Source organism: Miniopterus natalensis, chromosome 6 (genome assembly GCF_054644295.1).
Source record: "Miniopterus natalensis isolate mMinNat1 chromosome 6, mMinNat1.hap1, whole genome shotgun sequence".
NCBI classification, from domain to species: Eukaryota; Metazoa; Chordata; class Mammalia; order Chiroptera; family Miniopteridae; genus Miniopterus; species Miniopterus natalensis.
The window spans coordinates 3414508-3437862 of NC_142086.1; the positions used below are offsets into that span (position 1 = coordinate 3414508).

Sequence of the window (23355 nt, forward strand, 5' to 3'; positions counted from 1 at the left end):
GGGCACGGCGGGCACGGCGGGCACGGCCGGCCGGGCAGGGGCGGGACGTAGCCCGCCGCTCGCGGGGGCGTCCGGGAGCGCAGGCGACTGGCTCCGGGCCGCGCGGCCGCACGTTAACCCCCCGCGGGCGGAGCGGCGGGGGTCCGGGGGGTGGAGGCGGTGCCGGCCGCTCGCTCCTCCCCAGCCCGCCGCCTTCCAGGGCCCGGCCGCCCGCCCGAGGCCGCGCCTCACGACAGGCCCCGCCCACCGCGGGGCCCCGCCCCCACAGGTCCCGCCCCGCGGCGTCGCTCCCGCCGAGCGGAAGGTGACGCGAGAGCGTCGCGGGCATCTCCCGGGGCCGCTGCTCCGCGGCGGTTCCCGCGGCCCCGGACCCGGCGTGGGCAGCGCCGCCCGGGCCTCTCACCGCCGCTCCCGCGTCCTCTGGGCCGCGCCGCCCCGCGGCCCCGGCGGCCCTGGGACGGCCCCGCGCTCGGCCGCCGCCCTGGCGCCCGCCACTCTGTCGTCCCCGGACCGGCGCGGACCGGCTCGGCCGGGGCGCAGGCGGCTGGGGAGGGGCCGCTGGCCCCGGGGCCGCGCCGGCGCCGCCACCGACCTGGGGCTGTCCGTAGAGGGCGAGTGCTGGCTCCCCGGGGACCGGACGCCCTTCGGGGCGGCCGGGCCGCGCGCGGAGGCGGCCGTGGGAACCACCCACCCCTTCTCCAGCCCGGCGGCCGGGCGGGGCTCGGGCTCGGAGCCCCCGTCTCCCGGGCTGTCCCCTCAGTGGGGCGCGACGATGGCGGCGCTGTGTCCGGCCCTGGATCGGTCGGGCGCCTCCTCCTCCTCCCTGCTTTCTTCCCCATCCTCCTCTCCCCCGCCGAGCGAGGTGATGGCGCTGAAGGATGTGCGGGAGGTGAAGGAGGAGAACACGCTGCAGGAGAAGCTGTTCTTGCTGGCGTGCGACAAGGGTGAGCTCGGCCCCTGCGCCCGCCGCGCCCTCCGCGCCCCCGTCCTCCGCCGGCGGCGCCGGGCCGCCCTCGCCCGGCCCGACCCTCGGCCCCCGTGGCCTCTGCGGACGCCCGCGCCGCCTCCGCCCTCTGAGGACGGGGCTCGCGGGCGGACGGCCCCCGGTCCCCCGGCCCCTGCCCCGGCCCCCGGCGGCGTCCTGTGTTTAGGGGGCGTCGTGGGGCGCGAGCTTCAGCCCTGCCTCGGCTGCTGCGCCGCGGGGCCCGGTCCCCGTAGGGGCTCCCGCTTTTTCCCTTTTTGGAAGCCCAAAGGGTTTGTCTAGTAAGAAAATCCCATGGCCTCGCCCACGGTGCTCCGTGCGCCGCGGCCGCCCTGCGTTTTCCGTTCGCTGTAACCTTGTGTTCAGGCGCAGCCGCCCAGCGCCGGGGCGGGCGGCGACCGGTGACGGGGAGCAGGTATGTCCGCGTCCTGGGTGCGGACGGACGGGAGGAGGGAATAGTCCCAAACTTTGTCCACATTTTCAGAACAACTTTGTTCGTGCTTGTTATTGGAGAGGAAGATTTGTTGATCCTGAGCCGCCTTTGAGAAGTAAAGGTAGTTCAAAATACTTAAAGGGCAAAAGTGTGGAATATATTTAATGTTTTTCTTAAAAAAAACAAAAAAAAAAACTAGAGATTCATCACTTTTATGGCCTTACAAAGTATCTTCACTTAAGCATGCTTTCTTTTGTTACATATAATAAAAGGAAAGGGAAATTGCCCTAAGACTACTTTTACTTCCTTTGTGAAGTGCTGTAAAATTTCTCTTTCTATGTCTATTCAGCTTACCTTTGTTGACCTTAAAAGTTATTTTACCAGCAAAAATGGGTTTATTTGGGAACAGCAAAGAATTGCAATTTGGAACAAGCAAGCTCTAAAGCAAAACAAAGTCCAACAAACAGGAAAGTTGTTTTACGGAGAAAAAGGAAGTTGAGGGGTAGTTCTGAACACAAGTTCATTGGAAAAAATTGAGAGTTAAGGGTGATGATAGTTTCTCATTGGCTGAGTTGCTGGGTGGTCAATTTCTCGTAGAAGACCCAATGTGCATCTTTTATCTTGGAGCTTATTACCATTGACAGTCCTCAATTTCCTGTTGAGGAATTTTCTCTTAGGGTCTGTAATTGATAATCAATCCATCCTATAATTTGACTTCTAGTACTGCATGTGAGCACCGCTCTGGCCTGACACCATTTCGAATGAGGTTCCCTTTGATTTTCACACCTTCCAATAGCCATGCTTTCTTAGAAAACTCAAGTTAGGATCATGCAGATTTCCAAAACATAAACCCAAAGGACAGCTTACACTGAAAAGATTAGCTTCAGAGGACTTTTGTGTGTGTATGTGCTAGTGTGTTTTTAATGTGTCAGTCTCTCCAACCTCTTAGTGCTTTTGAAGTAGGATTTTATTTACGTAACCTTTTGCAGACACATTGACTTATAAAGTCCACCTATGTCAGCCACTTTTATGTTCTATGTAATCGTATTAAATTATATTACGAAAGCATTTGTTAAAGTCCACCATGGACACTGCTTTAAATAGTCTTGGGAATGTAAAGAAGCATAGAATATATACCTTATAGGTTATACCTCATAAGTTATAGGTTATATGCCTTATAGGTTATACCTCACAAAAATGACCTGTGGATTAGGTCAAATTGTTTAGTGGATTGGAGTGGATTGTATGAGTTCTTTTCACTAAAAACATTCTCCAAGGGGAAGGGAAAAGATTGTGTTGTACTAGAAGGAGTATATCACCTCTGCATGTCCCCAGCTTACTGAGGTGTGGTTATTTTAGAGCAAACAGACAGCATGTCAAGAAAGGGAATTTTATTTCCTGTTAAATTGAGGAACACTGTCCAAGTAAGTACTTGTGTGTTGTGTGTGTTTAAGAGTATTGTATGACATCTCAAACAAAGGGAAGTTTTATTATGTGACAGTTTTGTAGCCTGTCAAGTAGTGCCAGTTGAAATAGCTTGGTACCCTCTGTCACTTTCCATTTTATAACATCATTAAGATTCTTGGAGAGATTTGGTTTTGGGGGGAGGGTAGAAAGTAAATATGCATGCTTTTTCCCTATATAAAATTAAAGAAATTTTAATGAGTAAATAGGTATTTTCTGTTTCAGGTGTGGTAAAATGAGCTCTTGGGTTAGACTGAGAAAAATGACATTTCTTACACTTACAGTATACTTTTACATGGGAAAAATAAATAGGAGTTATGGCAGTATTTTTTCATGTTTGTGTTCACTAATACTGTTAAACCTTTTTTAGTGTCACCCAAACCAAACCTACAAGTGAAAATTTCCTGAAGTAGCTGTAATTTCCACTATTACTTTGGAGCTTTTATCAAACCAAATGGAAACTATTTACTAAAACAGCTATTTAGGATAGATGATCTCATTTCATCCTCAGAACCCCGTGAGCCACATCTGTGACCCCTGTTTCACTAATGAGGAAAATGAGACTTGGCAGAATTTTAAAATTACTTGGCCCAAGGCTGCATTGGTTAGGAAGTGGCAGAACTAGGATCTGTCCTGAGCTTTACTCTTAACCACTGTGCTGTATTGATCTAGTTTTAGTAGAATGAATGAAAATCGTTTGTGTTAGAAAACACATGTTCACATTTGGACTTACTAGTTGAAGATTAAACTTGCTTTCTATGAATGTTTTATAAACCTTGATTTCTGTGGATTAAATATGTCCAATAAAAAGTAAAAATCTTTGCCCAGCGGGGCATGGCTCAGTGGTTGAACGTTGACCTAGGATCCAGGAGATCTCGGTTGATTACCAGTCAGGGCACAGGCCCGGGTCGTGAGCTCCATCCCCAGTTGGGGGTGGGCAGGGGGCAGCTGATCAATGACTCTCTCATCATTGGTGTTTCTATCTCTCTCTCCCTCCCTTCCTCTCTCTGAAATCAATAAAGATTTTTTTTTTTTTTTTTTAAAGTAAAAACCAGAGCAAATCTCTAGAACATTGGTGCTTCTCATCCTTCTCATTTAGAAGCCTTACTCTCCGTGCACACAACGTTCATAATGTGTTACGCTTAGAAAGAATTCCTAAAACCAAAATTGTGGAGGTGAGGTGGTTATGTGGATGTTAGTGGGTATGTGGGCCTTTGCAGGTACGTACAGGTTGAGGAGTAAAGAAAAACTAGGAGGAAAAAAGATTTTATAGTTTTATAGTTTGTACAGCTGGCTTTTATGTAAATGAGTTCAATAGATCTACCTACTTAAGTGCTGATCCAGGTAGTGGCCACTTAATAGCGAGTGGCTGTTACTGATTTTGAAAATGGGTCAGAATTGTCTAAAATTCAACACTGATTTCTTTGTAAAACATTTAGAAGAAAAAGTGAATTGAAAGCTCTTGTGCCAGTGATAGAAAGTTAAATCTGGGCCCGCACTGCAATTCAAAGGTAAAGGTTCATTGAAACAACAGCTGGCCAATGTGTGGTTTTATGAAATGTTAAGCAGTACTTAACCACCCATGTCTTTTCCTCTCTCTTTGACGTTGCTATGGTATTAAGCCACTTTTATGTGAGAGCCTATAGTTTACTTTAGGCCTGCTGGCTGGAGAAAGGGTTAATATGGTTTTTTAGGGAGCACCTAAAGTAAATATAGTTCATTCATTTCTTTTAAAGTAACTGCTGAGTGGATGGTATCTTTTAGTATATATTCAGGAGCTAAATGCATGTAAACCCCTTAATTTGCTGGCAATCAGTAATCAGTTCTTGTGTAGAAAAGGAAATGATGGAAGGATTCAGTCCCTGCCAAATCGCCATGAACAGCATTTTCTGGAAATTTTATTTGCATTTAATGAGTCCGAAGGCCCTTCTTGAAGTCTCAGCTTGAGGTCCGAGGAGAGATGGAGAGAGCTGAATTTCATCTTTATCCTTTGGCTCAGTGTAGTTTAGAGCCTTTCTTTGTGGTATGGCTTACTGCATTGTAAGGCAGGGCCCTTTGACTCCTGAATTCCCACATAAACTTTGCATTTCTTTGGGCTAAGCAACACTTCTGGGAGAAGTAATAGGAAGATGCTGTCTTAATAACACCTTACTTTAATATACGTAATGTGACTTTTTTTTTTTTTAGCTATTTGAAAAGAGATTTTGAAGTGTTGGAAGGGTTTAGAAAGGATGGCAGTGGAAAGAAAAAGTGCAGAGAAATGGGCAGTTTATGTCGACGACTTCCTGGGTACCCGGAAGTTTTATGTTAACAAGGGTACCTAAGGTAATAAGGTGTGTGCTGTGAGGGAAGGAAACTGCAGAAAGGAGAGGTGGTAAGGAGCGTACTGTAGACAGCATTCCCCAGACATTTCACAAGTTGTCATTAAGCATAGCATTTAAGTATTTTGTGCAGGAGAATTTTTGGGGTCACCAGTGCTGCCACAGTGTGTGGTTCTTGCTATTTTAACAGAAACTTGAATCACCAAATTTTAGTGGGTAGTTAATAACAGACTAATCATTGAGCAGTTAGCTGTTTCAAGTACTGTAATATTTGCATTTCTTTGTAGTGATTCCACAGTGTTTTTATTTCATTTTAATTTGCTGCTCTTTTCTATAGGTCATCATCTCAATATATTTATCAAGTCCTTAGTTGTGTTAAGGCTCTGGAAAGGTGCTTCACCAAGAAATAACTGACTGCAACCCTATCCTATAGGAGCTTATGTAATGGAGATGCTGTCCTGTGCTCTTATGAGAAGCAGTAAGGGGGGAAAGTATGTGTGTGCCTAATCTGTCTGAAGGAAAGAAACAAATACTGAATTTAATGTAAATGGCCTATTTGTGTTTTGGAAGATGAGACATTCTTAGTACACAGTCTTTTATCTGGGCAGTGAAAAAATGTAGCCCAAGCCAAACCCCTTTACTTTGTATATTACAGACTCTGGGGAAGGGTGTTAAGAGATTACATTTTATTGTATGGGTGTCATTGCTGTCTAAGAATAACTCCTCTTCTTCCCTGCTTCCAGTGCTGTAAATAAACAACTTCCCAACCAGCTCCACCAAATTTAATGATACTGAGATGTTTAAAATCTAGGATTAGTAGTTTAATAATGTAATGAGCTGCTGAAAAGCTATCTCAAAGAGGCGAGGCTTATGTAGTGACTTTTAAGAGATTAAATGAATTAATTATCAGGACTAAAAGAATCCCAGTACCATATCAATATAGCCATGAGATTCAGTGGAATTCCTTTGGATGCCAAAACTTGAGGATTATAAGCTTGATATGATTTGAGTTTTGAAAAGATCACTTTGCCTGCTGGATGGAGAATGGATTAAAGGAGTGGGGCTATATATAGCAGGGGTAGGCAAATTGGCCCACAAGCCAAATATGTACACTACCTGTTTTTGTAAGGCCTGCAAGCTAAGAATGGTTTTTGCATCTCAAATGGTTGGGAATAAAAGAATGATATTTTATAATGTGAAAATTACATGAAATTCGAACTTTAGTGCCCACAGATAGTTTTATTGGACCACATTGGAGCTCATTTACGTACCATTTTTCTTCTGCAAAGGGCAGAGTTGTGTATATGTGACTGAAATAGTGTTTCCTGCAAAGCTAAAATATTTACTCCATGGCCCTGTACATGAAATGTTTTTTGATCCCTGTGCTAGGTTATAGGCAGCTTTGTCAGGAAGAAGGCTGTTGCAGAGTCCAGGAGATAGATGGTGGTGGCCTGGACTGCAGGCAGCAGTATTCATGAATAGAAGTGGGTGCATATGGAGATAATTTTGGACAGGGGCTGAGAAGACTTTCTGTTGAATTGGTATACTCGTGGAATTGATTGAAAAATATTTTTTTCCTTCACTGAAAAAACTAGCCAAAAAAGTAAACAGATTATGTTGCATTTCCTTCTATATATTATATTTTAAAAGACAAAAGATGTAACTCTTAAAAGCAACTTCAGTATAAAATGGAAAACATATATTTGCCTGACATAAGGCATTTTGAATTGTAACCCTTGCTCTACAGCTAGCTTCTGGCTATGTATTTTTACATTTCCTAACCCTTTTATTACACACTCATCCTAAATATTGACTGTTCTGTAATTCTTGAACACAGTACATTGTTTTAAATGGCTTGCAAATATAAATGGTGCTGGAACACTTAGAAAACACTCTAGGCTTCCCGCAGGTCTTGTGACTTTTTCATTTGCATGAATGTGTCATCTGTGGCAGGGCTGAACTTTTTATTATTTTTAGGGATGAAAGTTTTTAGGTTTTGATTTTTATGTGTTTTTCCCTTGTATAGCCCCTGACTGTAATGGAAGTCGTTTTTGAAAAGCTGGAATATCTGACATTTACAATATAATCACTTTTTAAACAGCAGCCTAAACTTTTAAAATGTGTAGCAGTTGTTTTTTGCTATACCCAAAATTTATAAAATTTTATAAGGATTATACAGTTCTTTATACTTTTCTGTCTCTAGCAATATGGCTGACTAGATAATCTGAAAACCCTCTGCTTTTAATCACCTAGAAATGCCAGCTAAAATATAACAAACATCCATTTAAATGAACTGAGCTTTCAAGACAGTAACGGGAACACTTAGGATTCAAAAATGGAAAAAAGGACCGAAAATGGGAAGAGTGTGTAAGCTGACATTCTGGCTGCTCCATGGGTGGGGGTGAGAATTATTGGTCGTTACCTTGTAGGGATTTGAATTTTAATGCTCATACGAGAACAGGTTACAAGGCCTTGAGCGTCTAGCACAAAGTGGGGGAACTGGAACAACATCCAAGCATAAAATCAGGATCTAAAGGACAATACCTTTAGAAAGGGGTTAGATGAGGGAAAAACCCATCCCCCAGCACAGGGAGACTACAAAGAAGCTTGTAAATAAGACTCCCTAAGAATTTGTAAGTATGGTCCTGCCTCATGTTGGCTTGGAGTTTGCATTAATACTACCTACTTGATCTGGGAAAACCTAAACTGAGAAATTAATATGAAAAAGATTCGTAGGGTAGCAAAACCTCCCAAGTTACCTGGAAGAAACAAATGTGAAACATCTGAGGTGGGACAAGCTTTCAAACTAGGCTGCCAGGGTTCCCACAGCTAAGCTGCATCAAGATGAGTTCGCAATACCCAATTTAAAAATTAAGAAGACAGCCATCCATTATCACAAATCAGTGGACACTACAAAGGATTAAATACCTAAGACCCTCAGCTAATTGTCATACAAAGACCATAAAATAAGTACGCTTAAAACGATTAGAAGCTTAAAATAAGGAAATGAAAACAAAGTAAATCAAAAGATTTGGAAAGAAATCCAATAAAATGTATAGAAATTAAAGGTCATTTAAAAAAATCAATGAATGGGTTAATCAGCAGAAGTAGTTGCAGGAGGACTAAGTAGCCAGAAGAGAGATCTGAAGAAACTGTCTACAGTGCAGGAGAGAGAGAAAGAAATCTTTAGAGACAGAAGTTGGATGAGATGATCCAACATGCCTAATAGATGTTTAAATAGAAGAAGAAAAATAATACGGGCATAAAGCAATAATTGAAGAGATAATGTCTGAAAATATTACAGAATTAATGAAGAGCAAAAGTTCTTAGATTCAGAAACCCTAATGAGTCCTAAACAGGATAAATTAAAAATTAACTCTCACTTAGACATGAAACCTATTAAGATGTGGCAGTTTTCTACTAAGATACTGAAATAAGGTTTTAAATGTTCCAGTAATAGTGATAAATTTTCACAGATCTATATATGTTCACTATCAGTTCAGCTTGTGACTAAGAGTTTCACTTCCTGTGGTGGTCGATACATTTTTGCAGTGTCTATTAGTAGTGCTATGAGGAAAATATTCCCTTTTGTGGTTAGTTTTCTTGAGGGAGCTAAGGAAATGTGGCATCAAGAAAATTACTATTCAACTTCTTCCAAAATACATGGATGACTTTAAAGTCATTGATTAAAAATAATAGCAAATTGCCCTGGCTGCATGGCTCAGTTGGTTAGAGTGTCGTCCAATTCACCAAAAGGTTGTGGGCTCAGTTCCTGGTCAGGGCACATACCTAGGTTGCGGGTTTGATCTCCCATTAGGAATGTACCGGAGGCAAGCAGTGGATATTTCCTTCCCTCCCTCCCTCTCTCTCTCTCTCTCTCTCTCTCAGTGAAAGCATATCCTCAGATGAGGATTGAAAAAATAATAATAGCAAATCTATTAGAAATCTCCCTCCCAAAAAATACATCTTTTTTATTCACTCATTTAATCAAGTTTTAGGATTTACTTTCTCTGTATCATTTCTTTTTTTCTCTGATTTTCTCTCTGGTCTTTTCCTGTTTTGTTTTTTTCTTAATTCATAGATGTCTAAAGAACAACTGTATTTACAAGTCACTTAAAATGAAAAGAAACAAAACCCACTCTTCGTTCTTTGGTTAATTAGCATTTCTCTTTTGATTAATTCCCCTCATTACTGCACTGGCTGGTCAGCAGACGGACAGGGTGGGCCTCCATGGAGATGGTGTCATCTGTAATCACTCTCATTTCCCCACACCTCAGCTGTTTTGAGTGGGCTAGCGTTAGGCCGAAGGAAATCTGCATGCTCCTGACAGGTTAAAATTTTACTTCTAAATGTTCTGACTTAGGCTTCTACCAGCATTAACCCTAGTCCTACTGTAGAGTTTTGTGAGTTGGATTTGCTCTGGTCATTTAATCTCAACGTCTGCATTTAGGAGACAAGGAAGGTGGGGGGTGGAGAAGAGGAGAGGCATTTCAGGCTCTTTTTTTTTTCATCAAATATATACACATTCACACTGCTTTTCCAAAGTATGTAAAACCTCTTCATAATATCCTCAGCTTATTACTAGATCTCATTTTTAACTATTTTGATGTGCAAGTAAATGTGGGTATGTGTTTGAGATGTAAAACTTTAAGCTTATAATTTTTCTAGCTTCCAGTCTGTGTTTCTGGACATTCTTTATTGTTTTAAATGCCTTCTAAAAGCTTCTCTCCTTATTCAGTTATGAATTTTAAACTAGCAACTTTTTATGTTTGCAGCTTATGTACATACATACGATTTTATCAGGATATGAGTTTAGAGCAAAGAAATGTTCACATTTTTGTATATTCCCATATACAAAAATGAGTTTAGCTCGTTTAATCTTTTAAATCAACAGGCTAAGTTTTCTTTACAGTCATTCATATTTAATATGTCATGAATATTAAATTGCATTTGTATTTGTTATTTAGGTGACTATTATATGGTTAAAAAGATTCTGGAGGAAAGCAGTTCAGGTGACTTGAACATAAATTGCGTAGATGTGCTTGGGAGAAATGCTGTTACGATAACTATTGAAAATGAGAATTTGGATATACTGCAGCTTCTTTTGGACTACGGTTGTCAGGTACAGCAAGGCTAGATAATTTTATCCATATCTTCTAGGTGCTGTTAGATACACCATGTTTTCTCCCTTTCTGGTTTCCTCTCTCCCTGCCTCCCTCCCCATCTCTTTTTTTCTTTCCTTCTTTCCTCTGTCTTTCTCCTTTCACTTTTAAATTGGTTTTGAGCCACAAAAAGTTCTAAAAACAAATCAGAAGCCTATTTTTCAAAGTATAATATTTTTACTTGATTTTTTTTTTCTCCCAAGTTTCACTCCCCCCCCCCCCCCCCGCCATCTTATATGTTTTATAACATCTGACAGGGATAAATTATCATGACTCATTAAAGATGACTTTGTTTTTATTATTTGTATTATATGTATATAATATTATCTATCTAAAAATATACAAGTGTTCTAGAAGTGTCAGGGAAGAGATTTTTCTGTGACCCATATAATTTACAAGCATAAGAACAAAATGCTTCTAACTCACAAGGCCATTTTCAATTTGATTCTGATTTTCTCCTTAAGTGTTATTAAATGTTCCATTTTGCCTGGAAAGTTAATGTTCACTTAAAACTAAAGGTGAATCAATTTTTAAACTAGAAAATACTGACCTTTCATATGTGTATCAGTTCAGGTAGAAGAGCAAACATGCATATAACTCTTGAAAAAATTCAGTCAAGAGGTTCTGAAGGAAATTTGATATTTTTCTTTTCTTTTTAGTTTGCTTAGTATGGGACTTAGCACATGAACCCTGGCTCTTTTTCTTTCACATGGTATGATTGCTCTGTTGTAGCTTTAACTCAATGAGGCATATATAGGTATTTTTTGAGTGGCATCAGGAAGCACTCAGAAGATTTTACAAATATAAATAGGTTAGTTATAATTACACCATGGTACTGTCTCTGTATGTACATATTTAGAGTAGGGACAGAAGTTGCTTTCCCAGCAGTTTCCATTATCCAGAACATCCATGAGACCCAAGAAGCGAGTAAAAATGCTTCTGAGCAGCCAGAGTAGATGTCCTGAAGTTTCCCACTTAGAACTTTGGTCAGAGGAGTGCTTCTGGAGCCCTTGTTTAAAGTCTGTATTTGCTCATTTTAGATTCCACTTCAACAAGCTTAATTGTTTAGTTTTCTAATCCATAGAGAAAAGTGCAGCGGAAGGGGCATGAGGACTGCAGTGGAACTAAATGAGGCCCCGTACCTCTGACTATTAAAGAGATCAGCAGCATCACATACGTGGTAATCTCTGAGGAAGCTGTGTGTTAGAATGATAATGTTTATTACAATGGCCGAGTCAATAAGGAAGAATTAAATTATATTCAGTGTCTTTTGTTTTAGAAGAAAGAAGAATATATACAGTACTTCTAAAAGCAGAAGACTTTCATCAAAGTAGTGTAAATTTCAGAGTTAGACTCTTAAAAGCATAAGCTTCAGTTACCTAGAAAATAAGCTTATGAAGGAAGTCCTGGATGATTCTGGATAAAGGAGCTATTATGGTATAACAGTTATTTTTGTCTTTTTACACATAAGACTCTATGTGTATTTCTGCAGTGTATACCTGGTTCTTTCACATCCCTGATTACATTTGAACATCATAGCCAGCCTATGTAGATGTTACATTTTACAGATCAGAAAACTGAGGCTCATAAACTTTAATGAATTGCCCAAAGCTCTAAAATAAGTGCAACTCTCAGGTACAATCTGATCATCTCATTGCAATTTTCATGCTCTTCCCAGTTCATTATGTCCGTCTCAGGTTACCTATATCCTATCTATCAATCAACAGTGTCCAAGGCCTTCGATTGGGTGTGATTGTGGAAATGAATAAATAAAACGTGAGCTCCGTACTAAAGGATATTAAAACTAATTGGACAGTGAAAGCACATATGAATGTCAAGCCATTTAAAAAAACTAGTGTATTTGATAAGTGCTAAGTGTAATATACTTGAACCTTGTATATTGCTTTGAGTGTTTTCCTGTATTTTGTCTTGTATTATACTTATGATTCTCAACTGGACACTTTTGCCTCCCAGGGGACATTTGGCAGTGTTTGGAAACATACTTGGTTTTACAGCTAAGGGGTGGGTTACTATTGGCATCTGCTGAGTAGAGGCCACAGATGCTGCCAAACATCCTACAATGCTCAGTACAGCCTCTGCAGCAAAGATTTACCTGGCTAAATTGTCAACAGTGCCACTATTGAGACACCCTGTTTTATATTTAAAGTTTTGTGGCTTACGGTAAATGTTTCAGAAACACAGAAAAGAGAAGATCACTGTGGGTTGGAGCTATCAAGAAAGGTTTCATGGAAGAGTGTCAGTTGAGTTTTGAAAACCTTGATAATTGCTAATATGTGTATAATACTACTGTGTGCCAAGAACCTTAAATGTATTCAATTTCTTAATCCTCACAGTATTCCTACAAGATAGGTACTATTAAAATCTCCATTTTGTAAAGGAGGAAACCAAGGTACAGAAAGGTTAAGTAACTTGCCCAAAGTCACTATATAAAGGGCAGACTTGGAATTTGAACCCAAATTCTGGCTCCAGAGTTCATGCTTTTGTCGAGTTCCCAAAACTAGTCTCAAAAACGTGTAGGTAGGAACAGGGGATGTGGAGAGGAATGTAAACGAAGGCATGTGCAATGTTAATCTTGAGACTGTGTATTGATTTAGCCTTTTTAAACAAAGTATTTGGGGTGGATAGTAGCGGGAAGTATCTGGAAAAACAACTAAAAGAAAACTGATGGAGAAGGTCTGACTGCCAGGCTAAGGAATTTGCGTTTTATATGATAGATAGTGGGGTCATTAAATGACTTTTGAGAAAGGATGTGATGGTCCAGTGGTATTTTAGAAAAACTGCTCTAATGGCTGTGTTCAGTGTACATGAGAAAATGGCCAGTGGGGAAGGCTATAGCTCGGTGAGCAGTTTGCCTATGAAGAGGTTAAAACCTGAACTGGAATAGTGGCTATAAGAATGGGGGAATGGCAGATGTGAGAAATGTTATAATTGACAGAATTTAGTGAGTGTTTTATTTTGGAGGGGAGAATTGAGAAGGAGCCCAAGATGATTTGGAAATCTTAAAAATGGGTGACTAGGAGGATGGAAGAAAAATCAGAAGTTAAGTATAGAAGTCAGTCTTGGGGCAGAGAAATGTGAATTCGGGTTTGGCCTTGTTTACTTCGAGGCTCTCAGGCCCCCTCCAGCAGACAGTTACCAATGAAGAGTTCATCCCCAGGCAGTGGCCAGGCTGAGAGGCGCAGCAGTCACAGGCACGGGGAGGTGCCCCCACCTCCAGAGAGAAAGCGGAGAAGAGCAGACGACTGGGGACATCTGTGTTGATAAAGGGAAGGGTGTCATGAAAGGAGTTAGGGTACTGCAGCATTGTGAAAACCAAAGAAACAGTTTTAATATGTCGCTTAGAAATCAAGGAAAATGAATTTTTGAAATTGGCATCAGTAGAACTAAGGAAATGATGCACGTGGATTTGAGAAGTTGGACCAAGTGAGAGGAAGAAAACGTGAGTGGAAAGAAGAGAGCATGAAGTCAGGTCACCAGAGAGTGAGGAAGTGGTTCCTGTGGGAGGCGCGCACCAGGCTGGTGTGCCTTGAGGGAAGGACGGAGGCCCCGTGGAGGGCAGAGGGCACTGAGGAGCACCGAGGTGGCCTGCTCAGCTTCGGAAGGGAAGTGGCTTCTCACTCCCAGCTTAGAGGAAAGAGTGTGAAATGTGGGAAATTCTGAGGTGAGAAGGAAGATAGCGACCTCATTAATACATAGTAAGTATATAATTGAATAGGTTTTAGTAAGGAATGGTCAAATATCTGTGAGAAATTGGGAAGCAAAACTAAGGACATTTTGTATACCTATAAATATTTTTTAAATACTTGAAAACATTCTTTTCAGAAACGACTTTGATTTATTAAGTAACATACCATTTATGCAGAGTAAGTCAGTGGAAACTCCTTATTTACATGGCTTTTTTACATAAATATTTTTATACCTGAAGCTTATCCTTTTAGAATCGAAAGTTTGATATGAATCTTTTTTTATTCTTTACCAAATAGTGTATCTGAATATAATTTAACTTTACCATTGTAAGTGGGAATCGTTGAGAATGTAATCATTTTGCCTTGCTTTACGTAGCCTGAAACTAAACATGTTTGTCCCTGCATTAAATGGCTTCACACTGCTGTGTGTGAATAATGATATACTGATACTTTCTCTCTTCAGTGGTCAACTGTTAGCAATTATTTTTTTCTTTCTCCCCACTTGTTTGTTTTAGTCTGGCTGTGCTCTTACTCAGGAAAGACTGAGGTGTGCTTGGGAAAACCCAATACCCATCATTTCCAGCAGGAGGCAGCTCCTTCTGGGAAATAATGCCCTTGAAGTTAGTTTGTGACCACCCAGAATGGTGTTTTTGGGAGACGTTATATCTCAGATGGCCAGAATTGCCTGGTATTTTGACTTTGAGAGCAGTGGCAATCCTATAGTTAGCTTTATAGGTTAAAATTTAAAATCAGAAATGAAATGTTACGTGGTAAGGAACATGTTCTTTTTGTTTTTTTGCTTCACCTGACCAAATACAGTAAAAACTAAAAACCTAAGAGAAATGTTTGCAGAACAATAATAATAATGCTAGACTTTGAACAATGGGCTATAGCCCAATGAACCTGAAAAGCTTCAGGGGATAAAGTAGTGGATTGAATATGGCCCCCAACCCTGTTTGGGGGATGCTTATTCTACTTTTTAGACATCCAGATGAAGTTTGTCATTTTTAGTCCTATTTTTTGACATCTAGATAAAGTAGATAAAACCTTTATTCCTTCCAGCTATGAAGAATATTAAAGATCTAGTATAGTTTCATTTTTAAGAGAATGTTGATTTAAATAGTTGATAAAGATTATAACAGTTTAAAAATACACAGATTGAAAATAATCAGGGCATTTTCTTGGATTAAATCATTATTCATCCCCATGTTTACCTTCTGCCTTCATGGTTTTCCTTTAAAAAAAAAAAAAAGAGAGAGAAAAGAAACCCCAAAACCTGACATCTCCGTGTCCGAGTGTAGTGACACCGCGTGTAGATGCTGCTGTCCCCTGCGCGGGCGGCACCGCCGGGCCCCTGCCTCCGTCTCTAGGACGGTGCTGGGCTCCGCGCCCCGGCTCGTGGGCGGCTTCCAGACCCCACGGCCTGGCGGCCGCGCGCCTTGGAGATGACCTGTCCCCGTGTCGCCGCCATGGCCGCGTTGATGACCGCCGGCTGGGCCGGACGCCTTTCTCTGCCCGCAGTGGCAGCTCCGGGCAGTTTCTTCACGGGTTTGGAATGTCACGGCTCTTCTGGCCCCAAGCGCAAGGGCGGGATCGTGACAACCAGGCCCAGCCCTGACCCTGCGCGGGCAGCGCGCGGCCGCAGCCCCCTCTCCGTCACCCCGTGTCACCCGCGGCCCGGCCGGCAGGGGGCGGGCGCGGCCGCACCCCCCCCCCCCCCCCCCCGTCACCCCGAGTGTCACCGCCCCCATGTCGCCGAAGGGGGGGGCGCGTCGCCTCCGCAGCGGCGCTGCCAACGCAGGAAACGGTATTTTTTGGACAGTCTAAATTTTTGAAAATTCAGTATTCCTGTATATAATACAGTTGACATTTAAAAAAGTTTTCTTTACAAATTAGTAAAATAAATAGTTTGCCTTTTTAGTCCCCATTTTCTTTTTTAACTTTTAAAGCCCACAGATGCGCTTTTGGTGGCATGGACTCTGCAGTAGTGGGGGCTGTTGATAACCACTTAATCATCGACCCAAACGATCACCACCAGCTGTAGTAGTCAGTACTAATTTGGAATTTTAAACCAAAATAAATCTCCTGCCCCATTGCCATCTTTTTCTTCCCCCAAATTTGTCTTAAGGAAATAGATTTCTTTTACTCTGTAAAATATTGCTTTAAAGTAAGTAGACACTTGCAAGAATAACATTGCTTTCAGGAAGCCTTTTTAAATTAATGATATCTCCATAATTTTGTCAGTTTGCACCAGTACTTTTAGTTTGGAACATTCTGCAGGTTAAGTTGAAAATATAAATCAGTTTCCATATGAATTTAAGATTTAAATGTAAACAGTGAAACCATAAAACGAAGAAAATGTAGGTGAATGTTTAACTGATCGTAGCGGAAGGACTTGCTAAACATAAAAGTAATAGCTGTATAGAAGTTAGAATTCTGGAATTTGGCCATCAGGCAAGATTTAGAAAGCAGGTGGATAACTAGCAAACGATATTTGCAGCATGTATCACAGGTTCATAACCTTAATCTTAGACAAATTGATGAAAACCACCAAAACCAGAAAAGGACATGAAAACTCAGGGGGAAAAAAATTAAACCTTACTGATAATCAAATACAAGGTACTGATATTAGCTTATCAAGTTAGCCAACATTTAAAAATAATACTAATAATCACTGATACAAGGGATGTTTTGAATAGCACTTTCGCAAAAGCAGATGTTCATATTATTTTACCTGGTGCTTCTTCCTCTAGGAATTTGCCTATGAAATAGTCCGAAATGTGCATAAAAGTGTTAATTGTAATCGTATTTGTAACAGTGAAAAAAACTTAAATATCTCAAAATAGAAGGTTGGGAATATAAATAATTACATATATATTAAAGTGGCACTTTTTAAAGAATATTTAGGAGCGTGGAAAAATATGATATAGGAAGTGAAAAACATGAGAATAGTAAACTATATATGTAATATGATCCAAGGTTAAAAACACGCATAGAAAAGGGACTGTATGGAAAGGTAGCAAAATGTTACCCAGTAGCAGCCATCTCGTTGCCAAATTAAGGGTTTTTTCCTTACTCTTTTTATTTTTCTTAATGGTTTTTGTAATTAGGAAGATATTAACAGTCAAATAACTTATAGTTTAAAAATGAGATATTTGTTGTATATCAAAATTTAAAAATTATATCATTCGTTATTAGTAAGGATGTAGTGAAACAAGCAGTTTAAATAACTGCTGGAGTGTAAACTGGCTGTACTCAGAAGAAAAGTATTGTTTAAGGAAGAATTATAAATTTGTTGTAGATGATCCGGCATTATGTTAGAACAGTGAGAAACTCTGCTAAATACATACTTTATCATGTATTAACTGAAATATTTTACTCAAATTTAGACCATTAAAAAGTTTGTGTGTGACTTTCTCCAGAGGGTGTGAACTAGTTTAACTGGTGGTAAGAAAGCGCAGGAACAGAGAAAAAAAGGGCTAAGAATATAGCCCCTGTCCAGAGGATCAGAAGTATCTATACCCTGTTGGGCTTTCTGTCGTCTGCCCTGCAGTTGCGACTGTATTTTGTGTACCTACTCCAGCTTCTGGCCTTGAACCCACTTACTTCCTCGCGTGGAGGGTGGGGTGCCCTGCAGGGTGTGGGAGCAGCCCACGGATGCTGTTGCATTGCCGGGACCGCTGCCAGTGGAAGCTTGTGAGGCTCAGAAAAAAAGCCTTTGTTTGAATTCTCCCAGCGAAGCAGGATCAGATTTTAACAGCCCTATTACTTGTAGACACGCAGTGTCAAATATTTTATGTACTTTTTTTTAACCATTTTAGTAAATTCATTCTCTATTATTTATCAAATTTGTCTTTTAATAAATTTAGTAAATTTAATAAATTTTAACTTCACATACAGCTTTTTTTAGCGTGTAGATGAAATTATGAACTTTCATCTATCGCTTGTGTTTTCATATAGTTAAATATGTTTCATAGGGAAAATGAAGACCATTTTTCTCTTAAGGCACTGAATATAATTTTCTTCTTTTTATAACCAATAATCGGGAAAAGGGCTAAGTTTTTAGATTTCTCTGTAATTTTAAATAAATGTATTAATTTGAAATCCCCCCAAAAATAAATGGGAAGTATATAAACTATAAAAGAGGGCCAAAAAAGGATAAGTATGTTAGAAAATATTAAAATTTACCTGTAATCAAAGGAAAGTAAGTATTTCATGATACTCTTTTATTCATAAATTGGGAGTGATCATTCCCAGTGCTGGTGAGTAAAACTCAAGAGTAAAATGGGTACATTCCTGTATTATTGGTAACATAAGATATTAAAGGGCTTTGATGATATTTATCAAGAGCTTCAAAACTTTATGGCCTTTTGAGCGGTAATTCCACTTCAGGGGCTCTGTGTTAATGTGATAATTCTAAATTCAAAAAAAACCCTAAAAGCTGTATTCATAACAATGTTTGTGGTAGTGTTATTTAAATTAGCAAAATAAAATACCTTGAAAATACGGTCTGTGAAATTCCTTACATTGCATGCAGTACTCTGTACATGATTTTTTTCCAGAAGATTCTGGACTCTGGCTTTATGAGATTATTAAAGGTGTCCTTGATCTTCAAAATATTAGAGACCATATTTTTAAATTATTGGTGCCAAATCATTTATGCCAAAGGTGTCCTTAAAGGAGGTATGGTAGAGAAAAGACTATAAAATGGTTTTCAGGTAGTAGGAATTATGGGCATTTGTATGCTTTCTGCTTTTCTATGTTTTTCAGATATTTTATAGTGTGTGTGCATGCTACTTTTACAATGTTAATAAAAACTATAAAACTGTGAACTTGATCAGCTTATACTATGGAATAAAACAACTCTCAGGGGAACCTCTGAAAAAGTGAAAATACGCAACAGTCATACAATAGTCAGCCTTTTTACTTAACCCTGATTCTCTGTTTGCTAATGTTTTTCCTTCCTGTCTTGCTATCATCAGGCCCGTGAGCCCGTGTAGTGGAGGAGCTCGGGCTCTGGAGTAACGAAGATCTGAGTTCTGCTCTGCAGTTTGCCCTTCTGTTGTGTGCCTCAGACACATTAACTTCTCTGAGCCTCGGTTTCTTCTTGGGGATTGTACTGTTCAGTTTTGCAGGATACTGTGGGGATTAAATGAGATGATAAGTGCAAAGTGTCTATAGTAGCTATGATTGTTAGTGTTTTTGTGCATTTGTAACGAAAGTGATATAGGTAATGATGGAGAATATGCAGAGAATTATACAAAATAAAGAGTGCTTCCTATTTACTTACCCTTTCAAGCAGCTTCATTGCTATCAGTGTAACAAGGTTTGCCACACAGGTGGAATTTTTAGTTTTTTTCATGCATATATGCTCTGCCTATTTTTTCATGTTCCTTAAAATAATTGTTCTTTGTGCCTTCCAATTTTTTCTATTTTGTTCTTCAAATAATTATGTTTTTCTGAAGTCACAAATAACTTTTGAACACTTATATAAATATTTTTCAGAAACTAATGGAGCAAATTCAGAATCCTGAGTATTCAACAACTATGGATGTCGCACCTGTCATTTTAGCTGCTCATCGTAACAACTATGAAATCCTTACGATGCTGTTAAAACAGGATGTGTCTCTCCCCAAGCCCCATGCGGTTGGCTGTGAATGCACAATGTGTTCTGCAAAAAACAAAAAGGACAGCCTCCGACATTCCAGGTTAGAAATTAAGATGTTTTGACAAATGTGTGATGCAGTAAGATGTATGTCAGTGAAGGTTTTTTATTGTTGTTCCTTCTATGTAGCTTTTAAGAACTGTGGAAGTGGGATGACTTATGAAAGCCAAACTCCTAGCTCCTTTGCTTAAAACAGTGGGTTCAGCATTGTTTAGAAATGTTTAGTAGGTGATGAATAATTAGGAAACTTCACATTATGAATAAAGTTTATTTCATACTCCTGCCTGTGGGAGCTAGGGGCACTGTTTGCTTTTTAGAAGCAGAGCTTGTTAGTGTAAGAGAATTTCCATGTAGTAGAAGGGGTAGAGATACCACTTCCTATCTCTTTGTAACAAAAATTGTTTACTATCTAAGCATTAACCTATTATGCCTCTTACTTCCCCTCTCACACTACATATTTAAGTCTGGTTCTCTTCCCACTCTTCCCAGTTGAAAATAGTAAGGACTGAGGAATGAATAAACAAGAAAGTGCCCCATCCTGGACGGTCGCGCAGGGCCGCGCATGCTGCATAGGTGTGTGCTTCTGGCCAGGCTTGGGATTCTGATTTTCAGCATAAGCTCCCCCATCTCTCCATATATGTATATTTGAAATAGTATCAAGTATAGCATTTACTATGAAATACGTGGTCTGGAAGGCCCAGGCATACAGTTGACAAGCTGTTTTCAGTTGAAGATTGTTGTACAGTGTATATGAAATTAGCTTTAATACTATAAGATATCCAACCTCTTTCTTCATCTTAAAAACAGATCTTTGATGGATTGACAATCACAAATACATAAATTGAGAAAGTCTCCTGGATATCAATTTAATGTTTATTTGCAGAGGTCAAACTGGAATTTTTTTCTATTTTCCAGTAAGATCTATGTGTTTGTTTTTTTTTTTATAAGATCTGGTTGACAGCTGACTATATCATTTACCTTTTTTGTTTTAAAATGACTAATCTGTAAAATGACAAGAAGAAATGATCTTTAAGGCTTCTTCTAGTTTTAAAATCTTTTCTTAATATTAACTATAAATATTTTCCAAGTAGTATGCTTGTTAAATGTTTGTAGTTGAAGCACCATGGGTGACAGGTTGGGGCTGGAAAGAACACTCCCTTGCTTGGTTTGAGGTGGGGAAACACTTGTTCTGAAAGCTTTAGAAGAGCTGTGGCTTGAGCTCAGTCTTTAAGTATGAATAAGAATTAAAAGGTGAAAGCCATTTTATACAGAAAGTACATTGTGTGATTGTGGTTTATTTGGAGAACTGCAAATGGTTTGGTATATTTGCAGAAGAGTTTGAGAGCTTGTTATTGATGCTAGAGGAAAGGTCAAAGGTCCTGACTAAAGTCATTTTCCGGAATTACTAAGTAGACCTGCAGAAGAAAAGGAGACTAAAAAAAGCAATTAACAAGAGTTATGAGACTGTGAAGTTGAAGAGCCAGTGTTAGCGTTAGGGAAGTGAGGCGATTGAGACGGTGACATTTCAGGTGAGGGTAAGGTCTAGGGACAATAATTTTAAATGGGTTAGGGAAGCGCAGTGGGCCATTGAGTTTAGAAGAACATTTCCAGTAATATAATTGTTGTGATTTGGTTTTAGTCTCAAGATTTGATGGGATATGAAATTTCAAACAACTTTAAAGGAGATTTGAAATCTTACTATTTAAAGGAAGGCAATTTAAAAAGTCGAGAAACACAGATTGGGAGAGATAGCAAAGTAATGGACTGCCAGTTATATTTAATTTGCAGAAGTGCCTTGTTTAATCTGTACAATGTCTTTTATAGTTTTGAATTTGAAAGCCTATATGCTGCATATACACTCAGCTTTACTCATATTATTACCCACTGTGCTCCTGAAAGCAGCTGAATTTATAAAACCTAGTACGTATCTCCCAAAACAGTAGGATGTTGGCACTGAGAAAATCAGTAATCTGTGATACTAGAGTAATCTTAGGAATATGGAATTCTTTTATCAAAAAGTATTTATTTTAGTTATACAAGTAACGTGTGAATAAATCCTTAAATCCTTGTAAAACTTCTAACTTTAATTTTGGTTGGAAGTCTCTGGACCAGTCCTAATTCTCCTCCCCTCTACAGAGCTAACCACTGTTATCACTTTGATGTTCTACATCTGCTTCTTAATGGCTAGTATTTTCATTGGTCAGAAGTGTGACTCCTTAATCAAAATAGCCTGGTTCTGGCATAAAAACAAGACATAAAGATCAATGGAACAGAATAAAGAGCCCAGAAATAAACCCATACCTTTATGGTCAATTGACTCATCACAAAGGAGGCACAAACATAAAATGGACTAAAGATACTCTATACAATAAATGGTGTTGGGAAAATTGGACAGATACATGCAAAAAATGAAACTAGACCACCTTCTTACGCCATTCACAAGATTAAACTGAAAATAGATTAAAGACTTAAATGTTAGACTCAAAACCATAAAAATCCTAGAAGAAAACATAGGCAGTAAAATCTAGGACATTTCTCTGAGCAATATTTTTTTCTGATGTATCTCTTTGGGTAAGGGAAACAAAAGAAAAAATAAACAAATGGGACTGCATCAACCTCAAAAGCTTCTGCACAGCAAAGGAAACCACCAACAAAATGAAAAAAACAACCCATTGAAGGGGAGAACATATTCTCCAATGATACATCTGATAAGGGGTTAATATCTAAAATTTATAAGGGACTTATAAAACTCAACACCAATTAAAAAATGGGCAAAGGACCTAAATAGACGCTTTTCCAAAGAGAATGTACAGATGGCCAACAGACATATGAAAAGGTGCTCAGCATCACTAATGATGAGAGAGATGCAAATTAAAACCACAGTGAGATATCCCCTCTCATATCAGAGTGTCTCTCAAATCAACAAACAACAAGTGCTGGCGAGGGTGTGGAGAAAGGGGACCCTAGGGCACTGCTGGTGGGATGCAGACTGGGGCAGCCACTGTGGAAAACAGTGTGGAGGTTCCTCAAAAAATTAAAAATGGAGCTGCCTTAATCCAGAAATTCCACGTCTGGGTATGTATCTAAAGAAACCCGAAACACTGATTCAAAAGAACATATGCACCCCTATTTCATTGTAGTGTTATTTACAATAGCCAAGATTTGGAAGCCACCCAAGTGCCCATCAGTAGATGAGTGGATAAAAAAGTTGTGGTCCTCACCACGAACCACAGAACTGGGAATGCTAGTCGCACAACAGCCACAGGCTCTCGTCCAGGCACAAGGGGTGCTGGCCAGGGTCTTGCTGCCTGCTCTGCTTCAAAAGCTCTTTGTTCTGGGCCTCTGGTGTTGCCAGCCAAACTCTACAAATGAGACCTTTCAACTTAGTTAGAAGTAATATAATTTTATGTACAGATAGTATTAGAATATTGTACAGATTCTTTATTTCTACAATGTGCTTTTCTTGTTTTTTTTAAAAAAAAGGAAACTGCTCTTTGAATTTTGTTGATGATATTGCTGCCTTTAATTTTCCATGGTTTCATTTCTTCATTGTGCTTTCCTGCTCATCAGTTTGCGCCGACACTGAAGCTGTGGACTGTGTACGCAAGACTGAGCAGTAGA

General features: G+C 40.0%; 1 protein-coding gene across 2 annotated transcripts in view; it reads left to right on the top strand.

Annotated features, from left to right (window-relative positions):
• Positions 1-706: 706 nt before the first annotated feature.
• The window catches only part of TRPC1 (transient receptor potential cation channel subfamily C member 1), a 69435-nt gene continuing 46786 nt past the window's right edge, over positions 707-23355 (top strand). Inside the window, exons 1-3 of one of the 2 annotated variants that reach the window (XM_087818058.1) lie at positions 707-944; positions 10168-10322; positions 19575-19777. In XM_087818058.1, coding sequence (XP_087674184.1) covers positions 773-944; positions 10168-10322; positions 19575-19777 — 530 coding nt within the window. In that variant the 5' untranslated portion in view covers positions 707-772. Of the gene's footprint in view, positions 945-10167; positions 10323-19574; positions 19778-23355 lie in introns of those variants that run through there. The other variant, XM_087818059.1, reaches the window with a different exon arrangement.